At 34.6% G+C, this 21708-nt stretch overlaps 1 protein-coding gene across 7 annotated transcripts in view; it reads left to right on the forward strand.

Moving 5' to 3' along the window:
• LOC143236626 (uncharacterized) overlaps window positions 1-21072 on the forward strand; it is a 46796-nt gene extending 25724 nt beyond the window's left edge. For 4 of the 7 annotated variants that reach the window (XM_076474963.1, XM_076474962.1, XM_076474967.1 and 1 more), the window contains 4 exons: window positions 845-943; window positions 2871-2978; window positions 10647-10745; window positions 16506-21072. In XM_076474963.1, the coding sequence (XP_076331078.1) occupies window positions 845-943; window positions 2871-2978; window positions 10647-10745; window positions 16506-16619 (420 nt within the window). In that variant the 3' untranslated portion in view covers window positions 16620-21072. The remainder of the gene's footprint in view (window positions 1-844; window positions 944-2870; window positions 2979-10646; window positions 10746-16505) is intronic. The other 3 variants (XM_076474966.1, XM_076474965.1, XM_076474968.1) reach the window with 2 other exon arrangements.
• Window positions 21073-21708: the final 636 nt, after the last annotated feature.

Here is a 21708-nt window from a genome sequence, read left to right on the forward strand (position 1 = left end):
ATGTCAGTCTATAATTTTTGTTTTACAGTTATTTTTTTTGCCTAAATTAACATAATTTCTAGTTTTTTTCTTTATATTTAGGGCTTCTGAGCAATAGCTATATGTTTCAGTACTGCACATGAACACCACAGTGTTTGTATTTAATACTGGAATAGGGCTGGGTATGACAGAACTGTTATTGTGCCACACCATGAATCATAAGGTCCTAGGTTCATGCCCTGATACTTTTAAATATTCTTAACACATTTAACTGTGGGTTTTTTATAAAAGTTGTCACTGTGTCCATTATTCAGTTTAAACTGGACCAAACCCTTGTGATAACATGTATTGCTGACTGATTGCCTTCTTTGTTCACTATTTCAAAATTACAGATGGCAGTACACTAATTTTAGAGGTTCTTGCCCAAACTGTTTAGTCAATATGTTGCACAAGGTGCCAGTCATATTCAAAAGCTGTGATGAAAAATGCAGAAAAATACATAGTCCAGTCCATTATAACATTACAGGTATACTTAGTAAATATTTATGTATCTCAGAACAGCTAGTATGGGTATTAACACTTTTACTAATAAGGCAGAGAACAACGTTAACCTGAAGATGACATAGGAAGGTTGCAACATTGTTCTCTGCCTTATTAGTAAAAGTGTTAATACTCATACTAGCAGTTCTGAGATACATTTTTATTTCAAGTGGGTTTCTCATCATCAGGAATTAGTAAATATCAATAGATTGCATATAAACTTAATTTTTATTATTTAAACATGAATAAATTTTGCTATATTTTCAATTTAAATAATAAATAAACAATTCCTTTTTTTTTTGAGTGAGTACATTTTTCTCCACAGGATGGAGCTACCCCTCTTTGGATTGCCTGCCAAATGGGTCATTACCAAGTTCTAGAAGAGCTTATTGTACACAATGCTCAGATTGATTGTGTTAATGAAGTATGGAACTGTTCTTTCTGTCATATTTAAAAATTTTCCAGTTTCTGCCATTTATTGAATTGTTGAATGAAGCTATTTGATTTTTATGATACTGTTGATGTAGTAACTACAGTTATCAGTCTTTCATTATAACTGATTTAGATCTTTGTAATAATTATGACACATGAAAGAAAAACAGTAAGAAATATTCCTTGAGCAATAGAAAACATAAGTCTAAAAAGAAAAGCGTATGTTGTAACTTGAAAGTTGTGTCCACGGGTGGGACAACAGTAAGTCTACAAGTTTACAATGCTAAATTTGATGATTTAATTCCCCTTGGTGAATGCAGCAGATAGCCTGAAGTATATTTGCTATAACACAACATATACATACACTTGAAAGTTACTTAGAATAATAAGGAAAACTGTTGAATTTGTTGAAATCGAGACATTAAATATACGAGACATTTTAGTTAAACTTGAAGTAAAATGTGCTATCTAGCTAATAAAGTGGATATTCACAATAGCAATTAAAATAACCCTTAAATAAACTGTGATACAAAACACAAACATTTAAAATATGGATTCAGCATATACACATGAAATTACTTGTACAACAAACACAAATAGTTGAAAAAAATTATGAAAATAGAATGTACTTTGGTTGGTTAGCACTTGTGTCACATAAAGCATTCATATACCTTCCAAAAGCTGTCCATCTGCTTAATTATTCAGACAACTTCTCACAATACCAAGTTCAGAGCAGATTGTAGATACCACGATTGTTTGACACAATTTTCTTCGTGACTTAAGACAGCCTGTAGAATTCTTCTTTACACAATTTATCAGCACTCTGCATTAATATTTGAATTGTAAATACACCTCTAAACTCATGTCTTGAACTTAATGTTGTATATAAAAACTCTGACACTAGACTGAAGGTCAAAAATCTTTTTTAATTTTTTTATTTGATTAAGTATTATATGCCCCCTCATTGGACACATCAGATAGCCTGATGTGGCTTGGCCATAAGAAAACACACACACACTTTTAATAAATCATTATACTTTTTTAACATAGCAATATTGTTTAATGTATTTGTTGTGACTAATATCTAGAGATTTCTTGATATTTTTAGCATTGCTATCATTTATTCATAAATTCAGTAAGCTGTCATGCCTTTTTAACAAGTACAGAATGCCTGATAAGAGCAACATTAGAATTAAACATTTAGAAGGTTTCTGATGTTCAGTAGGAGGTATAAAACCATGGTAATTATTATTAGATTATACAAAAACGTATCCCATGTACAACGTGCTGCACGTTTCCATATAGAAAGAATATCTGCAATGAGGATTTGAAAAATAAATCAGATTTTTTTGCAGAAGTGTGTGATACTAAGACCTAATAATTGTGAAGGTATGTCCTCTATGTTGATCCACAGTAGCTTACTGTATACACCAGTAATACCCTGTGAATTATTAGGAAAGACTTATTGTCATGTTTCGTTTTGAAAGTCACATACTAGTTATGCAATTACTTAACTTGTTACTAATTTCTAAATCTTTTAAATGAGAGCCTTGAGAAAAGCTGTGCAAACATTTATTTTAGGTATTTATCATGTGTCATGACCTCAAGTTGGTTTCAGTTATCTAAAATAAACATGTGAGTACTACAAACATTTATTTTAGGTATCTATCATGTGTCATGACCTCAAGTTGGTTTCAGTTATCTGAAATAAACATGTGAGTACTACAAACATTTATTTTAGGTATTTATTATGTGTCATGACCTCAAGTTGGTTTCAGTTATCTAAAATAAACATGTGAGTACTACTTAGTAAGCTCACTTGTACAGTGCATGTGTTTAGCTTTCTGTATATTTAAGTTATGGAGCAGCAGTTCCTGATATTATCCCCGATAGACTTGAGTGTATGGCAATGTTTTTAGTTCATTTTCCAGGATGGAGCAACACCTTTGTTCAAGGCTTCACACAAAGGTTATTTAGAGTTAGTTGAACTTCTTGTAAGAAACGGAGCTTCCTTAGGATTGCTGAAGGTAATAAACTTGTTTTAACTTTAGTTTTATGTATGTATTATAAGTAATTTACAGAAATAAAATTGGTTTATATCTTTCAGCACAAGTGCTTACCATCTGTTTTTGTGTTTACGTTACCCAGAGAAAGTTGAATATTAGCTGTCATTTTATCTTTAGAAAAAAGCCAGAATATTTGAAAGTTAAATGCTAGTTGTTGGTTACCAAGAATATTGGTGTCCTTAGGCATTTATAAAAAAGCTATAGGTCTAGTACTGTATTATGTTAATATTGATGAGAAATTAAAATATATTCCTTTTTAGTGGCCCAGTAAGAGTATCATTTGAGAATTGTATATTATTGCATTTTAGCTAAATTTTATAAGCTGTACATCACTACTAAAGAGACCTTTGTATGAAACAAAATATTTAACTCATTATGTAGACCCTCTAACTTTGCTTCTTCTAATAGTGTAAAAACTTGTAATAGTCACTCCAATGGAATTTTTATCTTTGTTAGCTTTATTGAAAGTTTATTTCTGATGCAGTAATTTCCTTCCACTCACGAGATTAGCTCTTCGTATTTTGTGCTACCTCTTACTTGTAAAGTTTTTTAATGCATGCCACAAGCCTTTATTAAATCTGTTGGAATACAAAACTGTAACACATATCTCATTAAAGTTTTTTAATGCATGCCACAAGCCTTTATTAAATCTGTTGGAATACAAAACTGTAACACATATCTCATGCAAATCATTATGTATCACTGCTCCAGCACTAGTAGAGTACTCTATCACATGATGCATTGGTATGCACCACTACCAGACTGTCACTTTTTGTTTGGCAGTGCTTGAGTCCAGATGTTTTTCTTTAAACCACCGATTACTAGAGAAGTGGTTTAACTTTACTTACCTTAGTTGAACTTCATTTAATATCATTTCACTTTTCTTTAAGATCATTTGATTTACCTCTATTTGCTGTAAATGTTTCACTGGCTTAGTACCTGATTTCTATTCCAGTCACTGTTACCACTTCAGGTGCATACCACTCATCTGTTACTGCACTTTCAGTCACAGGTGCAGGCAACCTGTCTGGGAGTTTATCGGCCTTTGTTTGTGTAGAGATAGAGCAATTTATGATATGTACATTGTCTTCTTCTTCTTCCTGTACGTTTTTAGCTTTCTACAGGTGCACGCTGATTCCTTTCCCCCCAATTTTGCTGTGCTGTCCCACACTATCCTGTTGATTCTGTTCAGCCCTCATTGTCTGTCTTAGGTATGTGATGTTTTAACTCTTGCCATAATTATTTTGCCCTTTCTTATTGTTTCTACCTCTTCTCCCACTGTCCCTTTATGTTTGGGTTTACACTGTGCATTTGCTGCCCCATTGGGTGGTGGCATTGACATGTCCAGTCCCGCAAATTTTAGGGCAAACTCCCAAATTCTGCACCACCAGTTGTGGGTTCAATTCTACATGTTTGGGGACAGGTACCAATTTTCCTGTTTATCTTACCTATGCCCCATTTTGTCTTTCTCTGGCACTCTGTAATACCTCATCTCAATCTTCTTCTTGTCTGAGGCTCTTCACAGGAACCCTATAGGTTTTTTCTGGTGACATCCTTTTTACTCTAGACTGAGTATTGTGTTTGGATCTGGCTCTACACCCATGATTCACTTTTCTTTAGAACGTTTGGGGTCAGAAGACTTTATTCTCATGGCTCAGTGTATACTGGACCTTCTTATAACTCAGTTTTATCAAACATTTTAAGTGTGACATGGTTACTGTGGCTTCTGTCTAACAGTGGTTCACCTTTCCCAACAGGTGCCCCATTGACCTCCAGCAGAGCTGAGTGTGGATCCATGTCCCATCTCCCAACTTTACACTTTCTAACCCTGCCTGTTTGCTATTTTTTGGGGTGATACACAATATGCAAATAATGGATGTAGTGACTTCCTGGTGAGTGTAGGTCTGGTGGTAGGTTGTCTTGCAAATTTTGTTCATCAGAGCAGCACTTTCTTTTCTGACATTCTGGTTTATGCTGTTCTGTTAGAAGGTTTCATCATACCTTTTTCCTTCCTTTTCCTCAGTATCATTGGACATGTCAGTGTCTATCTAAGGCATTGATCACCTGACCCAACAGGTTGTTGCACCTGCTCTTCTCAGTTTTGCAGATTTTACTCCCACAGTTTATGTATTGTGAGATGGTATATCTATTTAGAGTTCTGCTTTTGGTCTGACTTCTGCACCATATGATTTTTTGTGAGTGATTTGCCCCTTTTCACAGCATAATCATACTCTGGGACCACACTTTCATGCATACTTGGATGACTAGCTTCTTCTTCTCCATTCTGAATGGGAGTCAGCCAGTCCTACTTGTTGGCTCCTTTTTGAAGCTGTGCATATGGGATGGTTGATCACATTATAGGAGTTCTTCCTTCATCCTCCCAAGTACCTTGTACTTCTGGATGTTTTCTTAAATACCTGTCTTAATGGGGCCCAACCTTCTCTTAAGCTCATTTCTATGTAAGTGGCTGTCTGCATACTTACTTACTAATGGCAAGATTCTATCACTTTTGGGGTGGTGGTTTTCTCTGACACCTATAATAGCCCTTGGCAGGACTCATATGCATTTGCTTCAATGGACCATTCATGACCAGTGGAAACACTCACAGAACCCTCAAATGATCCTATTCTATTTCCCTTCTCCATAATGAATGTTTTACAATGGTGGTTAGACAAAGCCCTTAAGTTGCCACAAGTCCCACTTCATCCTCCAAGGCCAGAATGCACATTTGTTCACAGATGTATCCCTTCAGGTTATTGGCCTATGTAAGAACATTCCCTTCCAATCAACCTCCTGGAACTACTGGTCAGGCATTAGTTCTTTTTCTTTCTGTAAACAGCTGTTGCTGTTTATATCAATCACCAGGGCAACACCCAGTTGAGATTCTTGTTTTGCATGTTGGATTTTATCTATTAGGCCCAGTACCATCACATTTTTATGGCATGTCATATTCCAGGCACTTTCTATCTGGTGACAAATCATCTCTTCCAAGTGGATCAGGTTCATTCCTCATAGTGACCCATATATCCTGCTGTTTTGGGCAGTACTTTCATCATTTGGGTAATCCCTGTATTGATGCATTTGTCACCACCACCAATCACAAGTTACCTCCGTTTTACCATCCTATTCCCATTATAAAACTTTGGCAATAGATGCCTTCAGCAGGGATTAGTCCCACCTATTTCTTCTCCTATCCAACTACTTTATTAGCTAGCCTCCCTATCCCTTACCACTACTAACAAAGTCCTTCTGATTGCTTCTTACTGGCTCACTCAACTATGGTTTTTCAATTGTTTGAGCTCCTGGTAATCCCTTCTATCCCTGTTCCCTTTCTTCCAAACTGGTTACCTTAACCTTATTCAGCAGTTTTACATCCTGCACTTCTTATCCAACATTTTCAAGTCTGGCTTTTGTCCAGTCCTTGGCAAAGAGTTCTGAATATTCTCACAATGTAGCTTCTCATTTAGCTTGTTCTTTTTGTCTTTTTTCTTTAGCTGTTCATTCAAGGAAGTGGAGTGTTTTTTGCTCTTGGGCTTTGACTCAATGTTTCTAGACTTCTCACCTTATAGTTGATCATACCTCTGAGTTTCTCACATGGTTGTGAGAGGGATTCTTCAAACTCCTCAATTTTGGGCAGCATTATCACATGCCTTTCATTTTCCCCTTTTCCACAGGGTCTTTGCTTCCTTATTGATTCATTCCTTCCAGCTCCATCAGCTACTGAGATGTCCATTGCTCCTGGACTGGGTAATTAATGTGGTCCTTCATGCTGTCACTTTACCTCTGTTTAAACTGCTGTCTGTGTGATCCCTAATCCACCTCTCTTTGCAAGCATATTTCCCTCTCCTCCTGTCCTGCAAATGTTATAGGTTGGATATTTTCGCTCTCAGCATTACCAAGACTTTGTACCACTTCTCCTACCTTATCCTTTATTCAGATTGTACTTTCCTTTCTAAGACCTCTGTGGCTCAAGATGATCAGTTCTCCTTTTTTGCTATCTTCTGCTTCTCATTTTTACCCTAGTCCTGATTAAGATAGACTTCTCTATTTTGTTCATGCCCTCCATTGTTGCATTGCTTATACGGCTTCATTTCAGAGTTCCTTGTTCCACCTTTATACCTTTGGCAACCTTCCTCTTTCCTTGGTTAGTTACCCTGAGCATTTGAGTCCTGTGTTTGATCCAGTTGGCTTCTTCTTCCTTGTCTCCTTCATAGTGTATTACATTCATGTTTCCTCATATCAAATCCATCACCTTACTTTCTCTTTTGCTTCTCATCTTTATTGGCTAGTTGAAGATATTCTTAGATTGGGCATGTGGACAACTGTTTGTGTTCACCTCCCACTACCTACACCATGTCATTGTTTTTGCCTCCTTGGGGTATTGCCTACCATCAGATTTCAACACAGCTGTGACATGAGATAAGTCTTTACTGGTGCTTTCTTTTCTTTCAGGGGCACCTGCTTCAGTTCACTTTGGATCCCCCTCTGCAGCAAGTAGTGCCTAACCAGGTATTTTATCTATACTTGGAATGGGTTCCACTTCAATGGCTATAACTGTTCACAAACATCTTGCTATTAAATCTGTGTTGTAAGTCATGTTGACTGTTATACATTTTTCATGGTTATGTATGTTCAACCATGAGATAGGGTACTTCATAAAATCACTAGAATGTAAATTCCTTGTGATAACTGCTTCATAATATGTCCATTCTGGACCACCACCCATGGACATCATAGGTATAGCAGAAAAGGATTGTTGCTCATCCCTGCCATGCCTAGATTGAATAAGTTGGTGTGGTATGTTTTTAAAACTGGAGTTTCATGATCATCCATTGCAATGTCTTGGGTGTTGCTTTCCCTTCATACTCTCCAGTGCATAGTTCCCCCTTCTTTTTACAGTACAGTACAAGTGTCTTTACCACTTACCAGTTCTAAGCCACTGGGATGGTTGATTATGGAGGCAACATGCTATATTGGTTCTACATGATGGCTGTAACCATTCAGTTCAGAATAAGGTGATGGTGTTCTACCAGTGTAGAGGAGTTTACAGTATAATCTGGATGGGTGATTTGCCCAAAGTTGAAACACTCAAATTCAGTTCATCTCTTTGACTGAATCCCCTCCTCTTACCCTCATGTGGATGTCAGTAACCTGCATGTGAGGTTTTGGAGGTTGAGTGAACCAATTACATAAGTCCTTAACAGTTTTTGGGTTGTACATTTTCCTCTCATGATTGGTTTTCTGTGTTGTGGGTTGCAGAAGGTCTTTGTGGAATGTTTTTGTTTCCTTCATTGTAACACAGTTGTTGATGACCTTTGTCATACCAGGCTTGTTTCATGGGTCATGTGCATCTGATGAAGTTCACTCCTATTTTGAATAACCCAGATCATTGATATTAAGCCACCCCATGGTTTCTTAGAGTCTTCTTATAGGTTCCTGCTGGACTTTAGGATTCAAGGTGAAGACAGAATGACTCTCATCCTACACTTGTGAGGATGTTGGTACCCAGTGAGTGAAATTTTGGATGTAGTTGACTTACTGAGTATGGTCCATTACATCCTAGCCACTCTACACCATGGGACATCATCTATTACCCCACTTTCCTTGTGGAATTTGGTAAGTTGATATTTTTCTGTCTCTTTCTTCCACCATCATCTCCCATGCAGATGTGTTCCTTATATGTACTGCCAGGTCTGGTTCTCCTGACCATTCCCTTTTTCATGGTGAAAAGATACCTGGCTCAGATGTGATGCAATATCATTTACACTTGATGATAACCCTTGGTGATGCCTGTGTTTACAGTGCAGTAATTGCATTAAATTAAATAATTATATGTACACTGCTGGCCAAAATCTTAAGGCCAAAAACATAAAGAAAAAATTTCCATTTTGCATTGTTAGACTCAACAACTTATTTGAGTAGAGCTTTGAAAGATGAAAATATGAAAAGGGAAAATAAAAATAAAAAACGTTTTTAGCATTTAATAGGGAAAATGTGAACACTATGAAATTAGCTTAAATACAAGCTGGTCAAAAGTTTAAGACCATACTGAAACGAAGTGTTAATCGGTAAACACGTAATGAAATTTAGTCATTTGTGTTTAAGCATTAGTGTTGTCAACATCTCCCACTGACATCTCCTGTGTTACATTGAGTGAAAACATGGCAAAGGCTAAAAAGTTGACAGAGTTTAAACGTGGCAGAATTGTTGAGCTGCAAAAGCAAGGTCTCTCTCAACGTACTATTGCTGGTGATATTGGGTGTAGTAAAACTGCTGTTGCAAATTTCTTAAAAGACCTTGAGGGATATGGAATGAAAATTTCAAGTGGTCAACCCAAGAAAATTTCCCCAGTGTTGAGCAGGAGGATTCAACGGGTTATCCGGCAAGACACCAGCTGATAATTGAACCAGATTAAGGCCCTTATGGACACAGAATGCAGGTCAAGAATAATAAGATGGCATCTATGAGAGAAAAGCTTTAAAAACTGTATTCGTCTTCAAAGGCCATGCCTCCTTCCATACCACGAAACAGCTTAGTTAAACTTTGCTGAGAAGCACCAAACATGGTACGTAGAAAAGCGGAAGAAGGTTTTGTTGTCTGATGATATAAAATTTAACCTGGATGGTCCAGATGGCTTCCAACATTACTGGCACGATAAGGATATCCCAGCGGAGACATTTTCTACATGACACAGTGGAGGAGGTTCCATCAAGATCTGGGGTGCCTTTCTCCTTCCATGGAACAATGGAGCTACAGGTTATACAGGGGCATCAAACAGCAGCTGGCTATATTAGTATGTTGGAGAGAGCATTCTTATTGACTGAAGGCCCTTGCTTGTGTGGAAATGACTGGATCTTTCAGCAGGACAATGTTGCAATCCACAATGCCCTCAGGATAAAGGACGTTTTCATGGCAAATAACATGATTTTTTTGGACCATCCAGCGTGTTCGCCCGAACTGAAACCCATTGAATATATTTGGAGGTGGATGGCAAGGGAAGTCTGTAGAAATGGATGTCAATTCCAAACAGTGTATGATCTTCGTGAAGCCATCTTCACCACTTGGAATAACATTCTAGCCAGCCTTCTGCAAACACTTGTATCGACCATGCCAAAGTGAATGTTTGAAGTTATTTGCAATGATGGCCATGCAACTCACTACTGAGACCTCTTGTTGGGCATTTCCTACCCTGTTTAGGACTTCTTTTTGGTATGGTCTTAAACTTTTGACCAACTAGTATTTAGGCTAATTTCATAGTGTTCACATTTTCCCTATTAAATGCTAAAAAGTTTTTTTATTTTTATTTTCCCTTTTCTTATTTTCATCTTTCGAAGCTCTACTCAAATAAATGCTTGAATTTAACAATGCAAAATGCATATTTTTTCTTTATGTTCATTGGCATTAAAATTTTGGCCAGCAGTGTATATATTTATAAATACATTAGTCTGCAACAAAACACTTTTCATAAGGAGTGATGTTTCAGGTTTCATCAGACATTAAGTGACAGAGACTGTTGATGGACAGTTGGCATGCAGAAGTATTTGTTGTGAAATGTATGGGTGTTAACATATAATTTATAATAATTTGTACCTGAATATATATCTTGAGTAACAAACAATTTTTTAACAGAATGGAGAGTCTTGCCTTCATGCTGCAGCCCTATTTGATCATTTGAAAGTGGTAAAGTTCTTGATATCGGCAGGAGCTGATCCACATCTCCGTAGTCAAGTAAGTCCAGAAATTTGACTATAGTGATATAGTTAAGAATAATCAGACTAGGGTTAACAGGAAGTGTTAGTTATTGTTACCTGTTTACTTTAGGTATTAATGTGATGTAAAGTTGTTTGGTGAATGTAGGTAGATCATCAGCTTACTTTTATCATAATATTAGTCATTTTCATGTATAATAACGAAAAAGAGCAAAATACAGATTAGACAGTGTTGATATATACAAACTAGAATTGGAAGACACAGATTAGACAGTGTTGATATATACAAACTAGAATTAGAAGACACAGATTAGACAGTGTTGATATATACAAACTAGAATTAGAAGACACAGATTAGACAGTGTTGATATATACAAACTAGAATTAGAAGACACAGATTAGACAGTGTTGATATATACAAACTAGAATTAGAAGACACAGGTTAGACAGTGTTGATATATACAAACTAGAATTGGAAGACACAGATTAGACAGTGTTGATATATACAAACTAGAATTGGAAGACACAGATTAGACAGTGTTGATATATACAAACTAGTATTGGAAGACAGATTAGACAGTATTGATATATACAAACTAGTATTGGAAGACAGATTAGACAGTGTTGATATACAAAAAACTAGCACTGGGAAAGAGATTAGAGTGTTGATATACATTAACTAGCACTGGAAACACAGATTGGACAGTGTCGATATACAAAAACTAACATTGGAAACACAGATTAGAGTATTGATATACAGAAACTAGTATTGGAAACACAGATTGGACAGTGTCGATATTCAAAAACTAACATTGGAAACACAGGTTAGAGTGTTGATATACAGAAACTAGTATTGGAAGACAGAGCTGAAATTAACAAATTGTTCTTTTTACAACTGCTTTCATTTGACACATTGGTGAAGTTAAGAAATAGTTTGCATGGAGATGACATGCTCACTAGTAATGGAGTTAGTGTTATCATGTTGTACTGATGACGTGTTCACTACTAATAGAGTTATAGTGTGATAATGTTGTACTGATGCCTGTAAATATAGTTTACTTGTATTACAAATTAGTCATCGTATGAAGGTTCACAACCACTGCATATACATAATCAGAATAGATGGTGAAGCAGATTATTGTGACAGGCTGAAAAGAAAAAGAAATTCATCATTATTACTGTTTCTTATGTCATGCAGTGGCTAATACTGTACCATCTGACATTTGGTTAGGCTTAAAAGTTCTTCCAATTGACAAGATGCAAAGAGAAGTCAGCATGCTCATTATTAAAACAAGGTTAGCTAATGTAGCCAACTTTGGAACTGTGACACCATACCTGAATTTAATGTGTGTCTACTTATGAAATTTGGCTAATGTTTAGTTAACATTACAAGTCCGTTGTACAGTAAAGATTTAACTATGAATTTACAAAGAGTTTAATGAATCAGTTCGAGTGAAAGGTGGTTTTCATGATAAGAAGAAAGATTCTTTATTTCATTTTACTGTTATTGTGTTTCATTTGTATAACCTCTACAATCAACTTCAAGTTTTTTCAGGTAAAACTTTACATGTTATCTCTATTTTCTTTTCCTCAACACTAACTGTAGAGAAATCAGTGTTTAATAAAGTTAAATAATATGATAAAAAATAATTAATGATACTGTTTTTCCTGTGCATTCATTGCATTTTATATCAAAATGTTCCAAATTACTTATCTTAATATTTTAAATGTTAAATTTTTGCATAGTTGTTTTCTTATCATTTTATGGTTTTATTATCACACATTGTACCAGCAGAACAGCAATTCTTGTCTTACAAACAGTAAGTCATAATGAGAGCCCATTAGTTGTTTCTCAGAGAGCTAACACAACAGCAAGTTATCTATTATCATATTTCACATCAAGGATTGATATAGTGTGAGTTTATTCATTTTTATTTTAATGAAGTTTTGTTAGGCTAGGCTGAAAAGATTGTAATTTTTTACATTTTAATAACTTTCTTAAGTAGTAACTAACAACAAAAAGATATACATAAAAACAAAAGATTTCTAGCACCCACTTCATTTTTCAGCTGTTTGAACTTGAATAAAATAGTCGATGTCCTCCCCTCACCCTCATGGAGTCTCACAGACTTGGGTGTCCAAAGAACAATTTGGTAGTATTGGGTTGAGAAAGTTTTTATGCAGAGGAGCGAACAACATTTCGACCTTCTTTGGTCATCTTTCACAAAGAAAGAAGGAGGTAACTGACCAATAGCTGACCATGTGTTTGAAAGGGGTTGTGTAACTGAGTGTAGGAATGTAGAGGGTGTGCTTAGATGTTTGATTATATTTATTAATATTGGTAAAAAGGTGTTCCTTTGTATTGGTTTATTTTGGGTTTAAGTTGTTGTATAAGTAAGGCTTCTTTAATTTTGCATTTGTTTATGTTTATTTCTGTATTTAGTATTTGGGTGTTTTCTATCGTTATGTTGTGTTTATTTGATTTACAGTGTTTGAAAACGTGTGAAGGTGACTTTTGTGTTCTTTGAATTTGGTTTCCATTTTTCTACTTGTTTCTCCAATATAAAAGTCGTGGCACTTATCTCACATTGTATTTTGTAAATAATGTTGGTGTGGTGTTTGTCAGTGTAGTTTTTACATAGTATAAGCCTTAGTTTTGTGCCTGGATTTTGAATAAATTTGGTATTAACTGGAATGTCATATTTTATTACTATTTGTGCCAAATGTTGGCTATTTTTCAGCTGATGTCAGGAATATATGGTATGCAGCAGTATATGGTTTTGTGATTTTTTAATTTGTGGGATATATTTACTTTTGTTAGTTGATTTTGCTTTTTGTTTAGGTGTGTGTGTATTATCTTTTCTACAGTTTGTGGAGGAAACTTATTGATGTTAATGAAGTATTGTTTAATTTTGCCTAATTCATCATTAATTTTATATGGTGAGCATAGTTTTATGGCTGTGTTTATTTGGTTTCTTAGTATGTTAAATTTTTGTTTTGTTTCATGTGCTGAGTCCCAAAGAATGTATAGTCCAGTATGAGTGATTTTTCGGTGGATTTCTGTTTTAAATTGCGTATCGGTTTTTGTAATTTTGAGGTTAAGAAATGATATTTGATTGCTTTCTTTCTGTTCACATGTGAAGTTAATGTTGGGATGTATAGAGTTAATGTGATTGAAAAAATTAAGTGTGTATTCTGTAGATGTGAATCCTGCAATCATGTCATCTACATATCCGTACCAGTATAGTGGTGGATGTTATGCTGTGTTAATTGCTTGTGTTTCAACTTGTGTCATAAAGATATTGGCTAGAACTGGTGATATTGGGTTGTCCATGTTTAGGCCATTTGTTTGTATACAGTTGTGGTTGTTGAACATGAAGTTTGTCTTCATCATGGTGAATTCTGTGAGGGTTGCTGGGAATGTGTATTGATGGGTTAGGGTCTTGGATATAGAGTTCTAAGGCTATCTTGCAGGCTTCAGCAGTTGAGACTTCTGTAAAGAGGAATATAACATTGAAACTGGCCATTAAGGTTTTATGATTAAATCAATTAAAATTGGACTTGAAATTAAAATTCTTTGATGAATGGGCTGGCTGATGTTACATATTTGGAGAATGCCCATGCTATGTATTTACCAAGATTGTAATTAAACGATTCATATAATCAAACATCTAAGCACGCCCTCTACATTCCTACACTCAGTTACACAACCACCTTCAAACATGTGGTCAGCTATCAGTCAGTTACCTCTTTCTTTCTTTGTGAACCTGACGATGACCAAAGAAGGTTGAAACGTTGTTCACTTCTCTACAAGTGGGTTTTCTTTTCATCACTGATAATTTGGTAGTTTTGAAATATGCATTTCATAATAAAAGAAAACTTATGAAATACTAGAATAGAACATCTCAATGTTATTATTATTTATCTGGATTTTAAGTTGGTTATAAATACATTAAAAAGAATCTTTTGGCCATTCTCAGCAGTATAACCATGATTATATGAAATGATATTTCTATGAAGAGAATACCATAGTATCAAATTCAAAGGGAAATTTGTAAGCTTGATCTGGATGAGAATCTGCTCCATCTTTTGCTTATAAACATGTCTCTCAGTCACATGACGTTCATCAGCAACCAATCCAAAAGTCAGAAGGGAAGGGGTTTCTTTGGTGGGTTTGAGAAATTTATTGATATCTCAGCTAATAACAAATGTTGGAGGTTCAGGTTTTAGATTCTTGCTTGCAATTACATATAAGTTATTTTTACAATTAGTCGGAAATTGCAGCAGCCTATTTAGCTCATGTGCCATATAACCTTTACAATAAAAATGCCAGCACTGTCTTCATACCACTGAAGGAACATTGTGAAATCCATATGTTGAAGGACTGCTTCACAATTTGTATGGCTTATGAAAGACTGATAAATATTTCTGAGTTGCTGTTTTCCTTTAGAGTAGAATAGACTGGTTTGTGTTAAGTTTAATTATGCTTTACTTATTTATCGAATATTGAAGTTATTTATTGTTCCCAGATATGGAACAGGTACGTTTCACTTATTTAAATTGTAATAAATTTGATGAGGTTGCTGTCGTTACTGCTGAAACCTTTAGCTCTGTTGCGAAAAGTTCCAAGCTCTGTGGAAAATACTATAAGGTAGATACACAGTATCAAACATCCTGAACTGCTAGTTTTGTGGTAAATAACCAAAGTTACCAATATTTCAAATAACTCAAGGTAGTAGCCATATATTAAATATCTTTAATTACTACTTTTGTGTTTAACACAACCTGATCGACTAGCCTTATATCAAATACCCTAGTTTTATACGGTTTCAAATACTATTTTTATGGTTAACACAACTCAAGCTGTGTGGCAAATAGTTTAAGTTACAGTATCAGTTTTTTTTTTAATGGGATGTACTGTGTGGACAATAATGAAACACTTGATTGATAAAAATAAATCTGTAAAATATACTGTCATATTTTTGAATTATAATATAAGTGTAAAGTTTCAGTATGGTTCATACTTACCCTGTGTCTGCTGGTTCACTGAGTTATAACCACCTACATTAACTGGTAAAAGTTTGTTTTTTATTTGTATCTGTCAAACATTTAATTAGGTTTACTTTTCTCTTTCAATTATACCAATTAATTAGTGGCTCGGCATGGTCAGGTGGTTGAGGCATTTGACTTGTAATCAGAGGGTCTCGAGTTCAAATCCCCATCACACCAAATATACTTGCCCTTTCAGCCATGGGGCATAAAAGTAATGTTACGGTCGATCCCACTGTTCGTTGGTAAAATAGTAGCCCAAGAGTTGGCAGTGGGTGGTGATGACTAATTGCTTTCCCTCTAGTCTTACACTGCTAAATTAGGGATGGCTAGCACAGATAGCACTTGTGTAGCTTTGTGCAAAATTCAAAACAAACCAAACCAGTTAACTTGTATATTAATAGTTAAAGACTACACTACAATACCTAATTGTGATGCACTTTATGAAGATATGGAACAAAGGTGTGATTTTCTCAAATTCTCTTTTATAATGAGTTGAAGATTATGATACCCAATTATTAAGTGGAAAGACAATGAATTATTGGGGTATGTTGAGCCAAAATACTTGTTATTCACAAAGTGTACTTTCTAGTTTTGTCCTAATATGATGTAATAACCATTGTTTATGCTTAAGGTTCACATTTACTGTTATACTTTGGTTTCAGTTTTGGTTGTGAGATCTCTTTCATTCTGTAAAAACAAACAAACAATGGTTTTTCTTTGCTGACAGGATGGAGTGACACCATTAGAATTGGCTCAAGAAGCTCAAAATGTCCAGGTAGTTAATTATCTTAAACGTTTTTCTAAAGAAAGAAAGCTGCCAGATGTTCAGAGGTCTTCATGAGGAATGAAAAGAATCACATGCACAAACCATGCTTTATAAGATCAGGCATTTTAGTGAACTTTATGATGAATGTGAAAATTGGCTTTCTACTGTCATCCACAAAACAGATAGGTTGGTACTGTGGTCCAGCAGCAAATGTGTATCTCAATTACATTAGAAAAGATATTGTCTTAGATATTTAGAATATCAGTTTATTGGAAAAACTTAACCTTCTTCCTGAAAACTCTGAAGCACATGTGGAACTCCATGAAATCTTCATTAACACTATGGTAATTTACTTTTGCATATAATATCTGATTTGTCAATGCCCTTCATTGTTTGTGATGAATTTAAAAAAATAATTATTGTAAATTTAAGGTTAGTCTTATCGACTACATGCAGACTGTTATATTACTGAATTGTTAGATAATGTTTAGATAAATCACATTAGGGACCATGTATTGATTTTTTTTAAAGGTCTTTAAGTTTTTTTGTGTAATATATAATTTAAAAACAACAAGAAACTTGTTCATTCTTTTAGCCAATTCCATCCACTAAACTGAACTTTAAAATAGAAATAAAACATTCAGAGCCAGCTTTCATCTTTCAAGTATTTATCAAACCTTTTCTGAAATCTATTGCATCCACCAAGTCTGACAGAATTCATTCTAAAGACCAACTATTCTTTTAGAAAAAATATGATTCACTCAGCTGAAGATAATTTCTACTCTGCCCAAATTTGTATTTTTGTCCTCTAATTCTGCATTCTCACCATTAAGTGTGAAAAAGATGAAACATTAGCACTATTTGTTTCTTTAACAATCATTAATATTTCACTCAAATTCTCTAATTTTTTATTTTATTGAAGAGAAAATAATATCAAAAATGATAACCTCTCTTTGTATGGCATCCTTTCCATTGCAGGTGTCATCCTTGTAGCCTTTATATGAATCTTTTCTAAAACTTCAATGTTCTTCCTAAATTAAGGTTCCCAGTGGCCTATGCAATGATATTATAATTACTTTACAGTTGTATTCAATACTTACGTTAAATACGAGGTCTGTTAAAAAAATATGTTGACTGTTTGAATTGCACGGCTCCAGTTGGTTCCAGGGGAATCCGTTTGGTGTCGCTAGGTTTGCACAGATCAGCTGATTAGGACACCATTTCGCAATTGCAGATATCTTTATTTGTGTATTAGCTACACAGTTTTAAGTGAAGTGCGATTTTTTTCGTTTGGCGGATTTCAGAATGAATGATGTGAAGGAGCAACGACTTGCTGTGAAATTTTGTGTTAAACTTGGAAAATCTGCGACTGAAACGTTTGCTATGCTTAACACGGCTTACGGTGATGTTGCTGTGAATCGTACGGCATGTTTCAAGTGACATGAACGTTTTAAGGATGGTCGACAGTCCATTGAAGATGATGAGCGTCCTGGACGTCCTTCCACATCAACTGATGACCCACACGTCGACAAAATCAACACCCTGGTGCGGGCAAATCGACATCTGACTGTCAGGGAGCTTGGTGAAGAGTGTGGGATATCAGTTGGATCTTGTTACGAGATTTTGACTGAAAAATTGAAGATGCACCACGTTGCTGTGAAATTCAGCCCTCAGAACTCATGAGTTTTTGGCCAAACACTCGATCACTGTTCTTCCCCACCCCCCCTACTCACCTGACCTTGCTCTTTGCGATTTTTTCTTGTTCCCCAAACTCAAAAGACCCTTGAAAGGAAGAAGATTTGAGACGATTCCCGAGATTAAGGCAAATGCGACAAAGGAGCTGGAGGACATTACAAAAGAAGCGTACCAGGACTGTTTCAACAAGTGGAAACACCGTTGGGATAAGTGTGTGCATTGGGGAGGAGAGTACTTTGAAGGGATCCCAGACCTGTCACTTCTAAATAAAGTACATTTTGTTTTATGACGTCAGTCCGCGTATTTTTTTTGAACAGCCCTCGTATAATCTGAAATCTCAATTACTCTACTATTACTTACTGCATGAATGACTTAAGATATTGATCAACTAGAACACCAAGATCCTTTTCTTCCATAACACTGTTTAAGGTTGTTCCAATCAAAATTATACTTACAGCACAAATTATGGTATCCCCATGCATTACCTTGCATTTATTATAATTCAAAGCCATCTGCTGTTTAATTACCCAACTAACTAAATCTGTCAATAAAACCCAAAACTTTAATATCTTGAGTAGATTTGAGTAATTTAATGGCTTGACCTTCATCTATGCTACTGATTTAAACTGGAAAAAGCAAAGGTCCTGGTACTGAATCCTAAGGCATCCCACCAAACTCCATTTGTAACAACATACTGATTTTTTGCTATTAGTTACTTTTTTGTGTAATAAACCAACTTTTACCCCACACCTATAGATATATTTTTAACAAGCCTTTTACGTGACACCTTATTAAGCAATTTCTAAAAGTATATATATCAAATCCATACCTGCAGTCTCATTTACATAAGCAGTCATCTCTTCAAGCAACCTCAAAAGATTTCACTAGTGGAACCATGTTGACTGTCCAACAAATTTTTCAACGTTTTTAAATGAATTTGCAAAGCATCTGTTATTAAACATTGAAAAACTTATCTCAATGTTGATGTAAGACTAATGAATCTATATTTAGTGGGACAATATTTATCAACTCCCTTGAAAATGAGAAGGAAAATTGGCCAACTTCAAATTTTCTGGCATCTCCTCACTATTAAAAAAATGAGTAGGAATAGACATCCAGTCCTTAACCTTCTTCAAAACCCTTGGCCCAGGAAGATTTATCATTTTTTCAACTCTCCAGTTTTTTCTTAATAGTTTCAGGATTAATCCTATCTTAATGAATTACACTGACCTCATGACTCCTAAGTAACCATTGAATTTCCATGCTATAATTTTTAATGTGTTTTGCATATCTTCATGAATTTTTAAGACTTATAATAATATTACAAGGCTTTTTAAACTCAAAATTTGGAATTTTTAAACAAGGGTTTTACAAAAACATTCATGAATATACGAAGTCAGAGTGTTGACTGCTTTCAGTGCAAAGTTATTTTCATTCTAAGATGAGTAAAACTTTATATTTGATCTGTTATTTTCTCTATACTCATTTAGTCAATTTGAACTGAACTCATGATGACCATAAAAAAAGTTAAATAAAAGAAGTAATACTATTATGCTATTTCTTTAATATCGACCACAAAGTTCCTAGGTACTTCTGAGAGTTTCTGTGGCCTTTACACATCTATTTTCAATGTTTATTTTACTGTTAGCATCTGAAGTAGAACATAGAGCAATGAATCACCATTCCTGCTGTTAGACTGTTTATTTGATACTGTCAGTAGCAAACAAGCTTGTGCAATGCAGTCAACCAAGATTTCCACAGTGTTTATTGTAATCTCAGCTCAGTAAACATAAGGAGAATGTATCAGCTTATTTACAGTAAAGTGGTTGTAACAAGAACTAGTTAAAGTAATAAAAGTTCAAGTCAAGATAATGTTTATGATACAGCTTTGTACAAAGTCAGCACTGATCCAGTAAACTTGAGAGGTATTTGAATGTTTGTTATCATCCTGGGGTGGTCAGAATTTAGTTGTATAGTTTCAAGGTTATTAGGTCTTGGATGTTTATTTTGTTGAGACTTTACTTATATTACTGTATCTTGTTTAATAGTTTTGAGTGAGATTTAGTTTATGTACTATCATATTTAAATAAGCTCATTTATAAACAGTAATTGTTGTTTGTGTCCTCAGAATCTATTATTTTTTTTAGCATTGATACCTCAACAACTGTCATATCCAAAACTTTTTTTATTAATGTTTTACTGGTGTCTTTTAAATGCTATAAATTTGAATCTTAAAACTGGTTTTCTGACTGTGGTGTTTTTCAGAGAAATTGCGCTCTAACATTTAACATATCACCATTAAGCATGTACACGAAAATCCCTGCCTTCCTTCAAGTAAGCCAGCAAGTTGAAATTTCAAATCTATCCTCTTCCATATTACTTAATTTGTAAGGCTTTTCATAAAACTTAATTAAAACCAAATTTACTGTGTTAAGTAAAATCGTTTTTAATATTATATACAGGTTACCCTGTCAGACCTGTTGTCTTAAATGTTGGAAATTATAATCATAAACTTTCCAGTTGTTTAGTGAAATATTATAATTTATATATATAAAAATAAGTGTACTGTACAAATGGTTTTGCACATTCTGATTTAGTACATCAGTTGGATTCAAGCCTTTATCTTGTACATTTAAACACACCAGCACTAAGTGTGTACAGGAATTTTCTTATGTATGGTTAACAGTGAAAATTTTTAATTATTAAACAGGTGATCTGTTCAAGACATTAGAAATGTGAAGTATTCAGCACACATTTTAAGAGTGATGTGCAAACTGTGATATCTTGATAAAAGTGTATATGCTATAAAAATAAAGGTAAATCTGTCATATAATCAAAGTTTGTATGCTTTAGAAGAAATGGGCAGACTATTATATAATGAAGAAACTTCTCTGTTCTACAAATGATAAGCAGACTATTTTATCTTCATGAAGGTATGTTGTTTTAAATGATAGTAAAACTGTGATATTTTGCAGCTAATGCTACTATGGTTTTATGTAGTTTATAACTGGAAACCAGGAAGAAAACAGTTTGTAAAATCATAAGTATATTCCCATTTTATAATGTGTGATCCATGGTAACTGTTATAATATGTTAAACACTATGTACAGAGAAATGACTTGTCACTATCCAAAAAAAGTGAATTTATTCAAACTTGATGCTGTAGTTTAACAGTGGCAATGTCCTGTGTTACTGAATGCATATTAAGAAGCATTCAAATGATTGAATAAAAGAAAATTGCGAGCTATCTAACAAATATAACTAAAAAAATAAGTGAACAAAAATGTTAGTTACAAAGGCCAAGAATTTTTTGTTACATTTATAACATTGAATCAAAAGATTCTGATTTCATATCAAGGAAACTTGCATTTTGCTAAGAGCTTAAGAGTAAACTTTGTTTTATCTACTTTACCATATTTCATAAGCAAGTGTTTGAAAGTGGCCTGTTTGGAATAAAAATTAACATTAG

The sequence above is a fragment of the Tachypleus tridentatus genome, chromosome 13 (assembly GCF_004210375.1).
Source record: "Tachypleus tridentatus isolate NWPU-2018 chromosome 13, ASM421037v1, whole genome shotgun sequence".
In the NCBI taxonomy this organism is placed as follows: Eukaryota; Metazoa; Arthropoda; class Merostomata; order Xiphosura; family Limulidae; genus Tachypleus; species Tachypleus tridentatus.